General features: G+C 39.6%; 1 protein-coding gene across 1 annotated transcript in view; it reads right to left on the reverse strand.

Annotated features, from left to right (window-relative positions):
* The window catches only part of CCDC175 (coiled-coil domain containing 175), a 51,756-nt gene that overhangs the window by 13,823 nt on the left and 24,119 nt on the right, over window positions 1–13,814 (reverse strand). Inside the window, exons 10-14 of the mRNA XM_081048974.1 lie at window positions 11,652–11,788; window positions 9,357–9,467; window positions 6,612–6,683; window positions 5,397–5,532; window positions 4,627–4,845 (exon numbers count right to left, since the gene is read on the reverse strand). Coding sequence (XP_080905100.1) covers window positions 4,627–4,845; window positions 5,397–5,532; window positions 6,612–6,683; window positions 9,357–9,467; window positions 11,652–11,788 — 675 coding nt within the window. The remainder of the gene's footprint in view (window positions 1–4,626; window positions 4,846–5,396; window positions 5,533–6,611; window positions 6,684–9,356; window positions 9,468–11,651; window positions 11,789–13,814) is intronic.

Raw genomic sequence — 13,814 nt, forward strand, 5'->3', positions numbered from 1 at the left:
CTCCCCTAGCTGGAAGAGGGTGAGAATGGAAGCTGCCACTTGACCCACAGATGTTAGCATCGTGCTGAGGATGGCCGAGTTTCCCTTCCAGCCCTGGACTGCCTATCGCGAGACAGAGAAGTAAACATCTGTCTTCCTGTAATGACCAAATCAGTGGTTCTTCTCAACTAGACACTCAGACCCTTAAGATTTGAACAGGTCATACTTGACCCAGTTTACTCTTAAAATCTTTAATTTTAATTTTTATCCAAGTTGTATCTGCACATAATTGGAAGAAAAACCTGAATGTCAGTAGGGCAATGCCAGGCATGCTTCCACAGCAGGCAGCACCCTAAAATAGTCGACCAGAGGTTAGTGTCCTGTGACCCCACCCAAGTGATAACTCAGATGCAAGAGAAAGAAAGCCACACTGGTGGGGCGACAGCCTCCCTGGCTTGGAAGCCACATGTTCAAATAGGAATCGACATCTCTTGGGCTTATCTTCTAGGTGTCTGCAAAGGACATGCCCACTTGAAAGCAGTACCAACCCCAGGAAAGCCCCGTGTTCTGTTTCCCACCCGTTATTCTCCCATTCAAGATGCAGCATACCAATCAGGTCGTTCTAGACAAGCAATGTTACCTGATAATACAACCTGCAGTCCACCTTTTTCAGGCTACTAGGGGAAGAAGTGAAAAAGTCAAGACCAATTTCCCAGTAAAGGAGAGAGGGTTGCTAACCCTTTATGACACATCTTGCTTTTTATGTTCACTGTATTTTGGCATGTCTTTGATAGAGCAGTTTACTCACGCCCTAATTAACACAGTGATACACTGGCCTCATATGTCCCTTTCCAAATTGCCATTAGAATCCTTATAAGTAAATACGAAAGAAAAAACATACGTAAAACACCATAATTTCAAAAGTATGACACAGCAGAACCAGGAGGAGTAAATTTCTCCAGACTGCAGTGTTAAGAAACTCAAAGGCGGGTTATCTATGCTATCTTCTCTAAAACACAAACAGCCTGGGGGGGAGGGGAGGCGGATAAGGAGGTGAGTGCAGGAATTCATTCCCATTGTCTGCATGTGGCTTAGACTGCCAGCGCTGCCCTGACAAGAAACCATGCTCTTGTTTTAGGCTTTGAGAAGGTCTGGGTACCAGGCACTGCTGCAGCTCAGGCAAGTTGATGTTTGTCTGCTGGCTCAGCCTGTTGGTGTGAGGCAACCGGTCAGGCCAGCAGCTTCTTCAACGCCTTCAAATTCTCCATCTGCTTCCCTGATTCCTGAGCTGTGTGCAGACTTAGCTCAGGGATGACAGGCTCAGGCTTCTGCTGCAACTCTTTGGAGTCGGAGCCTTGGAGAGGGCACAGACCAGTGCAGGACACAGGTACCACTCTACCGGGATGAGTTCCAGCTCATCCCTCGACCTCCAGGTGGCCCTTGCCTTTCTCTGCTGCCTGTCCATCTTCCCTTCCCAACTGCCTCCAGGCCCCAGCTCCAGATGCAAAGCCCACAGCCTCTGTAGATTGTCTCCACAGATTGTGTGGCTCCCACAACTGCAGGTCAAACCCTCTAACAAAGCCCTGTCGTGGTGGCTTTGCTTCTCCTCCTGCACCCTGCCAGATACAGAGCTATTGGACCTAGTGATCCAGGGGTGCTCAAGATGTCAGTGCTGGATCAGAATGATGCCGACGCTTGCTGCGAGCTCTCACAGGAGAACTGGAGTTCAGGCCCCCTGGTAGTGAAGCCAAGCCTATAAAAGACGTAGTCACAGCCTGGTCTGGAAGACAACACCTCCAAGATCGGGAAGTTTATATTTTGAACCAGTGACTGATATTCAGGGGCTGTTTTCCTTAGAATCCATGGGTCAGGGGCCCAAGTGGTAGTGGGACTTCTCAGCATGAAACCTGATGATTCTGCTTTCCCTTCTAGAGAGTGTGGGCTCCGTCAGCGTAGAGATCCTACTACTGGTGAGAAGAATGATTTCACCAAAGGTTCAAAAATGGTTCCATAAACCAAAATCTGAGATGGCTTCCTCTCCGTTTTGGGTTCCTTGTGACACTGAACCTCAGGCATAAATCGGATTCCAACCTGCCCGGCGTTATTGATGATGATTATCATGGGAGGGGGGTGAGGGTAAAGAGAGTTGCTGCTTTATAATAATGGCCCAAGGGCTGCCATCTATCCGTGCCTCTGTGTGCATTAGACACAAGGGGACACAGCCCTGCAGCGGGCAAGCACACTGCCACTGAAGGACTTATCTGCAGCAATCTTCTCATTTGCAATCTTATACTTCTAATGTACCCATCTTGCCTAATCGTGTGGTATAAGCGCGAAAGCAATGTTAAGGTGTTCTTAGCTTATTCCTCACTCAGGAGGACTCCTCCACTGCTTTACCACTAAGTATGATGGTGAACTCTTGTCAGTTCTGTCTCAGCAAATCCCTGAGATGCTGAGCACTTCTCACCACCTGCTCAGTTACCATCCTGGTCCAAGCTGCCTGAACCACTTGCATAGGCGCTCGCTTCCTGATGGGTCTTTGTGCATCCACCATGGCTTTCCTAAATTCAACTCAACAGAGCAGCCAGAGTGATCCTGTTTCAATCCAAATCAGATCATTTCAGCCCTCAGATAATTTCAGTAGGGCAACTACTGAACCTCTTATGGCTTCCCAGCCCAGGCGGAGCAAAAGACAAAGTACCTCCTTGCCTATAAGGTGTATCAGAGCTGGAGATGCTGCTCTCGGATCTCCCCTCAAAGAAGGACTCTACCCTGTGGCAAGGATTGTGGTTAAGTGACAGCTTCCAGTTGTTGGCTTCTTCAGAGTTGCCTCAGCTATTTAGCCAAAATCATGTTTGTTGAGGGATGGTCTCCAATCAACTGACTGAGCAAGGAGCTGCTACAAGGGTGCAGCTATTTCTGCCTACATCAGACCTCTCCTAATGGGCAATCCTTGCTCCAAGGCTCTCCAGAGAGTTTGCAGGTTACATAATGGCCTAGGGCTTCCACTGCCCCGTATGTTCACACGTATTCTCCCTAGTAATCCTTGGCACTCCTAATTCCATCTCAGCATCTACTTCCTGAAGATGAGTGCCTAGCACGCCCGGCACTGTCCCCCATCTCTGCTTCAGCCCCACTGAGCCCTCGTTATTCCTCATATAGAACAGTCCTCCCTCAGAGCTTTCCTGCTCGGCATGCCCTCTGCCTGGAACCACCTTCTACAGATTTCTACACAGCACGCTCCCTCGTACCCTTCCAGGATGCAGCCTTCTCTGACTACTTCATTCAAAAGGGCACACAGACCACATCACATACACTGGCTCCATCCCACGTCCCTGCTTTATTTTTCTCTATAGCATTTCCAACCATCAAATATGCTATAAGTTCTATTTGTGTATCTTGTGTATGTTCAATCTCTCCCTGCTGGCATGTCAGCTCCATAAAGGCAGAGCTCTGTGTCTCTTTTTACTTCTATTTTTTAGCATCCAGAAGAATACCTGGCACCCAGATAAGGTATAACCAACAGAGAAATGCTTCCCACCCTGACTCTTCCCCATTCTGTTTCTTCCAATTTTGTATAATTTGTGCAATGCTATCTTTCCCATATTTGTTCCCTGAGTTGTGCCGTTTCCATTTCACCTCTTCCCACTTCTGGCCATCCTCTTCTGACATCTCTTCCCTGAGTACCTATGCTCCCATATTGCTGATTTTCCTTGGCACCTGTATACAATTATATTTTTTAATTCACAAAGGTATGTTTAATCACAGTTTTCATCTGTTCCGGCACCATTTTTCTGAGTGTTCTTCATTTGTTGGCAAGTTTTATTCCCCTTTTTATTTGTTTATCTCATAGCATTTTTGTGTGGAGGATGTGTCTACTTCTTTCCTAGTATTCCTATCAGAAAGGATTGGCTTTCCTTGGATCAGTTATCTGCAGAGAGTTTCTGCCAGATGTGGCAGAGAGTGTGTATGTGGTGGGAAGAGGTATGGGCTTGGACCAGAGTAAGAGCTAAACTTGGACATGCAAGGACTTCTGACTCCATTTCTACAGCAAGGGACTGTTACCTTCAAATAAAAACGCTGTTTGGTACAGCTGGGCCTCTTTTCCCTTTTAAAAACAAATCAAGTTCAGGAAGGCTGCTACTCCCATCCCTTTTTTTTCTCAGCTCTTCTACCAATAACAGTCTCCAAGAAATATGCCCTTGCCTTTCAAAGTAATACCACCACCTTGAAAAGGTGCATTTTCTTGAAAAGACCTGCCACTTCTGGGCCTCCTGGGTGCTTTCAGTGCCCTTTCTCTCTACCTCCCCCAGCATCTATGCCCTGTTCTATCCCAGGTCAGCTCTTGGCAGTTCCCAAGTCACACCACTGCCCTCTCTCTAAGGAGGATTTCTCAGATAGGCCTGCCTCATTGGCCTCCCTCACGCTTTGTCACTGTCCCCAGCCATTCTCATGCCAGCTCTGCATGGCTTCCTGAACAGTTCCACCTGTCTCCATGGATTTTGCCAGTACTTCTATGTAACTTGGAGTGCATGATTGTTTTTTTAACTAAAAAATTATTTCCTGTTGCTCTATTAACGTTTTAGGAAAAGAAGAAAGATTCAGAATGAAATTGTAACCTTGTTCATACTTAAAGATTTATTTTACATTTAACTGATTAGAATAGCATGAACTATGCCCCTTCCCCTGGATAGAGCCATATAAAATTATTCTTAGATGTAAAACAACATTTACCTCATAACTGTGCAACTCTTGAATTAACTTTTTTTCTTTGACGATAAATTTTTCCCCCTCTTGTTTTAATTCTAATGTAATTTCTTCAATCTGTGCCAAATATTCATTGATCTCTTTTTCTCTAGAACTGGTCTAATTAGGAAAAAAAAAGAAGGATTTGTCATTTCTCTTATAGCAGTCATCCTTACATTTTCAAACAGCCAGGTAAATTTATATCTCTTTGCATAAGATTTGGCTCTGATTTCAGGTCATTATTTCTCAGTAACCATTGAGAGGGATTTTTTTCCCTCCAGAGATTAATTTCTTCAGCAAACAATATCTACAAATGACACGAGAAAATGGGGAATGGGAGAGGCAGAGGATAGAGGGTGGGCAGAGGCTAAACATAAGCGCTAAATAAATGATGTTTGGTTTCTTTATTTTTAGAAATAGATTTTTTAAAAACTATCATGTTTCTGGTTACAGATTACAAAAATATTTTCTGTGGAGAATTGCTACTTTGTTTGCTAACTTCCTGTATTTAACAAACAGCAAATAGATAAATTTCTTAAGAAAGTGACACAATTCACGCTAAACATGCAGTCAACAGAAAGGAACATACTTTTTGGACATATTAAATATTGAAGGAAAATTACCGATATGAAACATAGGGGACAAATACTAAGTCCACTGAGTTCCCTTACCTCTTGTAATAATTTAGTGCGTCTCAATTCTGTGACCGGAATTTTATCTACTATTTTTTGTAATTCAGCTTGTAAGGTACCTATCCAACGTGTGTATTTTTTCCGCAGACAACCTATCCTCCACTGATTTATAATACTAGAGATGAGAACAAAAAGAGTCATTGTGAAATTGATGTGACAGTCTACTGAAAAGATGAAGAAATTGAAAACAAAACAAATTCTACTGTTATTACAAAAATTGCTTGGGTTATTGATGATGCAGATTATGCACACTAGCTGGAAAAATAAGATAAAACATTAACTGCCTCAATGCCACCTCGGCAAGTTGCTTCAAAGTTAGAAGTTGTGCTGGCACATTCAATAGGACAGTGGACAAACCACACTTGGCAGCTCAGCACCTTTAGGTAAAGGATGGAAATGGGAAAGGTTCAGGGACAGGTGGAAAAAGAAGAGGCTCAAGAAGAAATAATAAGGCAATTACCTAAATTACTCAAAGTGCTACTAAGAGATTTCAAGCTTCTGGGTTCACCGCCAAAACAAAAAAAAAGGCTACATAATTGGAGAAGGGTAAAAATGTGCAATTCAAGTCTTATAAGTAATATGAATAACAATGACAACAACAACAGCAATGATAAAATAGAGCTAAGTTTTCCCCGAGTGCTTCCTAGGTGCCAGGGGCTGATCAAAGTACTTTACATGGATCATCTCATTTATCATTCACAGCAACCTGACATCGCGGGTACTATCAGCAGCCTTCACTTTATAGCGATGGGAGCAGAGCGATTATTAAATAACTGAGCCTCGGTCACGGTCATAGTGCTAGGAAGAGGCAGAGCAATGAAAGCGGTCCATCTGCAAAGCCTGTCACCTTCACCACTCTCCTCTGTCCTGGGCATCATCTCCCCTACTGGTCCACACACAAGTCTGGATGAGCAAAAGGCACTGCGCAAATCTGGGCGATTTTACTCTTTGGTGACTTCACTGGATTAAAATGGAAAACTCTGGTTCTGTTCAATGCCAAAAAAAAAAAAAAAAGTCAAACTATCATACATGTCTAGATCTGAGAGAACTCACGTGATTTAACAGAGGAAAATTAGTTCCTTGGACTCTAGCAACCAACAAGTATTCTGATTTCCTCCCTACTTCAGGGCACTGTTCATTCAGATGACATATACTATTTATAACACAAAGGGACGATTTTTGTTTTTTTTTTACCATCTCTGTTTTTCTCTTTCCAGGTTATCACTCAGGATTCCTATTTGTTTCTGATAGACATCCTTTGTTGATCTAAAAACAAGAAAAAACACATTGGATTTGTGGGAGCTGTTAGAATACATAAAAGACGTTATGTGTCGTTCTTATGCACAATAAGGCTACCACCTAATTAGGAGACAAAACATTTTATGAAATAACTAAAGAGTTTAGTGGCAGACTAAGAAAAAGACAGTTATAATTCTGTACAAGTGTAAGCTGATTTTGCAAGTATTGAGGTATGTCCCCAAGGATAGACAAGAACAGATTCTGGGGATGCTATTGGAGAAAGGTTCTATTGTTTAACAGGAGGAGGAACTTGGATTGTCAGAATGGAGGTGCAATCTCATCAAAAAAGGATGTCATCATTTGCAAAGACAGCAAAAAGGAATAGCAAGTCAGGTCTCTTGTGACCAAAGCAAACTCGCTGCATACAGAAAACCTGAAGGGAAATAACACTGTGACAACAAATTCGTGAGGAACTCTGGGTTTTAGATTGAGTTATGATTTGATACATTGGATAATTCAGAAAGCCAATAGAGATTCTAGAACTAGGGGTAAATAGTAATTAGGAATAGAAGGTTTTCTGGTGAATCCAAAGTGGATGAAAATGTGAAGACTCTAGCATAGATATTAGAAGACTTTATTATTTGTATTTCCTTTTTCCCTATTAAGTGCTGCATGCACAGAGATGAATTGAAGGCCACATAAGTAAAACATGACTATCTTTTTGAAAGATAGAACTATTCATAAATTAAACTTAGAATATGAAATGCTGTTAAATAGACTAGAAACACAACTGCGCTCATGTTTTTTCTCTATTTGAAATCATAGTATGGACTCTCAATTTCCTACCTAAATAAACCTAATATTAGCCCCTTGGAAATGCAGCGTTCTTTCCAATTTGATGTTTCTAACCTTATAGATGTTATTTATTTACACATTTAATCTAATCCACAAAGGAGTTGAACTCGTTTAAAATAAAGCAACAGTTAATATAAAATGTCCTAAATGGATACCAATATTGGGCTCTGAGTTTCCTGGTGATGACACAGCAATTGATTATAAATTTGCATTGCTCGTGAGGAAAATAAAATCCCAATCTACCCACTTCTATTTTCCTATTCTTCACAGGGAAGAGCTGATAGTTTCCTTTCTGAAGCTGACATGATGAAAAATCGATGTTTAAAAATATTACTTATCAATATATAAATAAGCAGTCAAAAAGCTATACTTCCTACAGTGTTCTCAATGTCTGTTGGTATGTGTCAAATTTTCATCGCCACCCATCTTAGTTTTCTATATGTTGGTCTCTTCACTGTCCTGTATTCAATTTATTTATCTCCCCGTGTGTGGTGATATTATGCCCCTATTTGATAAGCAAACAGAAAAATCTGACTTGCTTTTAAAGGTCTAGTTAAAGTTTTAAATCCTGATTTAACAAAGAACTCCCTGACTTCACCTTCTTTCATCCTTGGATTGTTTGTAATAATTTACACTCTATTCTTCAGTCGTACAGTGTTCTCTAGTTATGGCATGTGTGTGCGTCTTGCTCATCTGCCCAACTAAAGTATAAGTTGTTGCTTTATGCCCAACATGAGAGTGTTAAAATGGTAGAATATTTATGTAGGGCATTTTGATAATAGTTACAAAAATGAAAAATATGCAACCCTCTTTGATTCGGTAATTCAACTTTTAGGACCCGATTATAAAGAATTAGTCCCGTGACAGGTGGACAGAAATATGTTAAATATATGTTAAATGATGTTAACTTTGGAAATTGTTTGTAACATAGGAAACCGAAAAAACCCAAATGTCCCTCAATAGAGTACTGGTTAAATAAAATACAGTATCACCTATAAAAGAATATTATACAGTTAAAGAGTGAGGAAAGAGGTCCCATATATATTTTTTTCTTTATTTTGAAATAGTTTCAAAGTTAACAGATAAGTGTAAACATTAGTACAAAGAATTCTCATATACCCTTCATCAACTTCTTCAATTGTTACCATTTTACCATGTTTGTTGTATCATCCTCCCAGGTATAATTTTTTCCAGCTTTATTGAGATATGGCTTACATACAACATTGTGCCAGTTACCCAGATATAATTTTAAGTGGAAAAGCCAGTTCCAGAAGAGTACAATCTAAGTTTTGGATCTCTCTCTCTCTCTCTCTCTCTCTCTCTCTCTGTCTTTCTCTCTCTCTCTCTCTCACACACACACACGTTATATATATTAGAAAGCATGTATAGCAAACTGTAACAGTGATTATTACTGTGCAAAGATGGAGAAATTAGGGTAACTTCTATTCTCGAAGTTACACCCTTCTATATTTGAATTTTAAAATCAGGTATAGACATTACTTTTTTTAATTAGAAAAACTAAAATAAAAATTAAAGTGATTTAGAATGGCAGAAATGAACGTGATGGGGTGGGGGGTGGGTGTTGGAACAATGTCCAGGCATATCCCCGTCACTAGACCCCTAACTGGTCCATTGCTTGTACCTAACAACTTGCACAGAACTCAGAACCTGGCTCCCCTTTCAATGAAAGATTCAAGGATAATGACTTTTCTGGACTGTAAAACAAAGAGAGGTAAATATGAACCTCCTTTTCGATAGTATATTAGAACCTGACATAAATTTATTGTTACTATTAAAAAAATAAATGCAAAGAAGAAAGATTAAAAATTTCAAAGGCAAACATACCGACGAAGTTCATCAAGTGTGACAAATCCTTCTTCCATATTTTTGATGTCTACTTTTCTTTGTGATAAAAAGTTTTCTTTCTGAGCAATTAATGTCAGTTGTTTCTGATTTCTACCATGAAGAGAAAAACAGAGTTATCGTATGTTAAAGGTTGAAATAATCATTTGTAACTCCTCAGCATGAGAAAATATGCCATCACAAATAAAAATTCAAAAAATAATTTGGAAAGTTCAGTTCATGAACTATTTAGCCAATGAATTAGTAAAAACAGAAACCAAGTCTTTTTGCTTGTGGTAGCTAAATCTAAATTTATGAAAATTCCCAAGCCAGGAAAAGAATATTAACTATTAATACAACATTAACCGTAAAACAACAAGAACAGCTCTACAACACTTCATCCCTCTGGGTGCGTATGTCTCTCCTAATATATTTATGAATTTTGTTGTGTTCTTTTGTGAAAGGTAAAGGAGTCAATCAGACCAATTTTGAATACTGGCTCTACCTCTTCCCAGGAGTGTGACCTTGAAAAGAACCTTTACCTGTGAAGGAGCCTGTTTCCCCATTCATAATATGAGAATTACAATACCTATCTCACCAGGTGTAAGGATTAAATGAGATGTAAAGTGCTCAAGCCAGTGGGTGGCATCTATGAGGCATTTTATAAAAAGCGGTTATTTTTTGTCTCTAATTTGCAGAAAGAATAATGGGACCAGTTTACGATTTTGTTCACTTTTCCAGACATTAATAGGAATGTGCCTGTCACAGAAAGTACTTTATCTAAGTGTCTGGTCTTCTTCAAAACTGCTATGGACTGTGTCCTCCACAATTTTGTATGTTGAAGTCCTAACCACCAGGTGTTTGAAGATGGTATCTTTGGGAGAGGATTAGGTTTAGATGAGGCATGAGGGGCCCTCATGAAGAGATTATTGTCCTCATAGGAAGAGACACCAGAGTGCTTGCTCTCTCTCTCTACCAAGTGAGAACACAGTGAGAAGGTGGCCATCTGCAAACCAGGAAGAGAGCTCTTGCTCTCTGACCACGAGGGCACGCTGTTCTTGGGGATCCAGCCTCCAGAACAGTGAAAAATAAATTCCTATTGTTTAAACCACCCAGTTTATGGTATTTTGTTATGGCAGCCCAAGCTGAAGAAGACAAAAGCCAATAAAGGTAGTAAATATTTTAGTGTTACAATTATTTGTCATCAGTACATTCTATGTTTCAAACTGATAAGTAACTTAGTATTGATCTGAGAAAAGCTTGCGAAGAATATTAACAGAATTGTTCTCAGTAGACTGTTCAATTGGATGAGGTAAAATGATTGCAACAACTCTCTGCAGCTTAAGGGTAACAACAATGACCATAAACTCAGCTTCACAGAGCGGGCCCCGACACTGCAATTACACTTCCAGATGATTAACTTTAAGTGTAGCAATGGATTATTACTTACATAATGTATGCTTGCAAGATGCTATTCTGTAATTCTCATTAAGAAAACACTGGTGAATGCCCACAACTTACCAAGCAATGTACAAGATCTTGGGGATATGGCTCTAAGACAGAGAAACTGTCCAGATCTGTTCATTGTTCAGTAGGACAAAGGGATTTGCACCCAGTTGAGTACAGTGCGGTGACTGATGAAAAGGAATGACATCAGAAGGATATTTTAGAAGAATCATTCTGGTGGAAGGGAGGTAGATGAAACAGAGGTGGTAAAGCATGAAGTGCGAAGAACTTTTAAGGGGCAAGCAAATCCCAAGTGGCTGAAAGGGGTCCAAAGAATGAAGTTGGAGAGGAGGATAGGACCTATTTGAGAAATATTTGGGAGATGCAATTGATAAGCAGTAGAGCTTGAGTGAGTCCAATGAGTAGTGAAAGATAGGGGTTCCTTGAATAATTTCCCAGTCTTTAGGTTAGAGCGTTGTGTCAATGACCAAACCCTTCTCTGATATAGGGAATACAGGTGTAGTCAGTTTCTGAGGACAGCAGATCTCATAGTTTCTCTAGATCGTATTACAGGGTCACAGTGTGATTACCCTTTCAAAAATCTGATTGAGGAATAAAAATAATGCACTTGGTGTTTATTGATTTGATCTGAACCGTATGAGGAAAGCATTACTCATTATTACAGAGGCGGAGTGGGAGTGTGTTTATTATCGGATAAAGAACATTTTGTCATTGCCAATAGATTTTAAAACTAGGATAAGCTTAAGTGGAGAGTCACTGCTTTGATAGCAAGGAAAGCATCCCATAATTAAGGCAGGTTGATTCCTGTATGGATGGGGAAGAGAAACATACTCATCATGAATTATCTTTTTCTGCACAGAAATTTTATTTTCCTCTTGTAAGACAATCTTATATTGTCTGATAAGAGTCTGCAATTTCTCCTGTAGATCTTTGTTCTCTAAATGACCTTTGTGTAGTTTTTCAACCATCTAGAAAAAAGAAAAGGAATTGAAAGAGGGGACTAGTTTCACAGTTCCTTTGAGTAGTCAGGGTCAGGTGGGCAGCTATCTAGAGGCCCGAACATATTGCTTAGCACACAATGACTATGGCATAAATGATGAGTAATTTAATTATATATTAAATATGCAATTATACACTTTGGGGTCTCTTCTATAAATTAGGACGAAAGTGTAGAAAGATAGTAAACACTGATGCAAAATCGCAGAGTAATAATTCATATTGAAATAAGGATTGGGATTAATAAACTGGGATCACTCAGCAAAAACCGTGTGTCTTTTTTCCCAGAAGATAAACTACGTTGGGGAAAGAAAGTGTGACATCAATAGAAGCTCTTGCTCAAAACCTCTTTGATTGGATATTATGTTTGCGTCTTGTTAAATATTTCTATTCAAGGACAAAAAGAAAAAGGAGTACCCATTCATGTTCTGAAGGAGGTAAGAACTTTGTGTTTGGATGTCTCTATTGAATTGCTTCAAATGAGGTTAAAAAAAAGATTTAGTATGAATGGTGGGCTAGATAGTTCAAAACAAGCTTCTGGTTGAGGCTCACTAAACTAGCTGGCTGAAAATAATTTTTTTAAGTGTTGAAGAACTAACAAGATAATGAGGAATGACTAGGCCTACAAGAAAGCAACAATCCATAATGGTAAAACTAGCATTGCAAACTCCGTTCACCCTGAGGATATTTACTGATATGGAAGAAACCAATGGAAACTGAGTTTTGGTTCTCTTGCATGGAAAGCGGGACAAAAGTCAACATTTAGAGCTCATCCAGGTGTTCAGTCTGATTAACCTCCCATCACTTTAGTCTGAGATCCTAAAGAGGTTTACTCTCTGGAGAAGGGTGAATTCGAAGTGAACAAGCCATGGTCATTCTGACTTGAATCACCAAGGAACCTAAAGGTGGATTAAAGTGTTTTTAGACTGGAAACATCCCAGGCATCTGACTGAAGTGCAAATCTGTTCTTGAGGACGATACCATCATCTTAAGCCTCAAATTATTTCTACAAACATTTTTTCAAGCACAATGTCCAGTGTACAGTTTTCCAACAAGAACAGAAAGAAATAAGACAGCATAAACAGAAATTGGCAGAAACAACACACTACAGAAGCAGAGCTACAAAAACATCATGTATTGGAATTAGACACTGAACTATAAAAATACTGTTTACTATAGTCAAAGCAATGTTAGAGATGCTTGAAAATTATGGCAAGGAACAAGAAACAGTAGAGTAACAAAGCAGATCTGAAAATTACCAATTGAAAAACACAATAACCAAAATTAGGAACTGAAATAAGACCATTCTGCCCAGCATGCAGCAGGGGGAGACAAAAAGTAGAAAAATACAGAAGAGAGTATAAGTTACGTAGAGAATATGTATATTAGTACAAATAATTGTGTGTGTGTGTGTGTGTGTGTGTGTGTGTGTGTGAGATTGGAGTCTCAGAAAAAAAGGAAAGAGAATGGGACAAAAGAAATATGTGACTAGATAATGGCTGACAATTTTGCAGAACTTATAAAATATAGCAATTTGCAGATTTTAAAAGTCCAATAAATCCCAAGCAGGATAAATAAAAAGAAAAATTTGGACATATCATAGTGAAATTGAACAACTGAGTCAAAGGGAATGGAGAAGACCTAAGATAAATGAGAGTTCCACCATGTTCATGGATTCGAAACCCCAATATTATAAATACGTGAAATCCTCCCCAGATTAGTCTATAGATTTAGTGCAACCTCAATTAAAAATCTAAACAGGTTTTTTGGCAGAACTTGACCGACTGATAGAAATTCAAAGCACCAAGAAAAACAGGAACAATTTTGAAGAACAACGCTGAAGGATTTATACTACTAACTATAAAGGCTTATTTTAAAGCCACTAATTAAGACAGCATAGTTTTAATGTGAGGAGATACAAGTGCAAATGAACACAGTAGAGCTCACAGATCCACACACATAGTTATGATGTATTTATGACCCACACTTGATTTATGA

This window comes from Rhinolophus hipposideros, assembly GCF_964194185.1.
Source record: "Rhinolophus hipposideros genome assembly, chromosome: 5".
In the NCBI taxonomy this organism is placed as follows: domain Eukaryota; kingdom Metazoa; phylum Chordata; class Mammalia; order Chiroptera; family Rhinolophidae; genus Rhinolophus; species Rhinolophus hipposideros.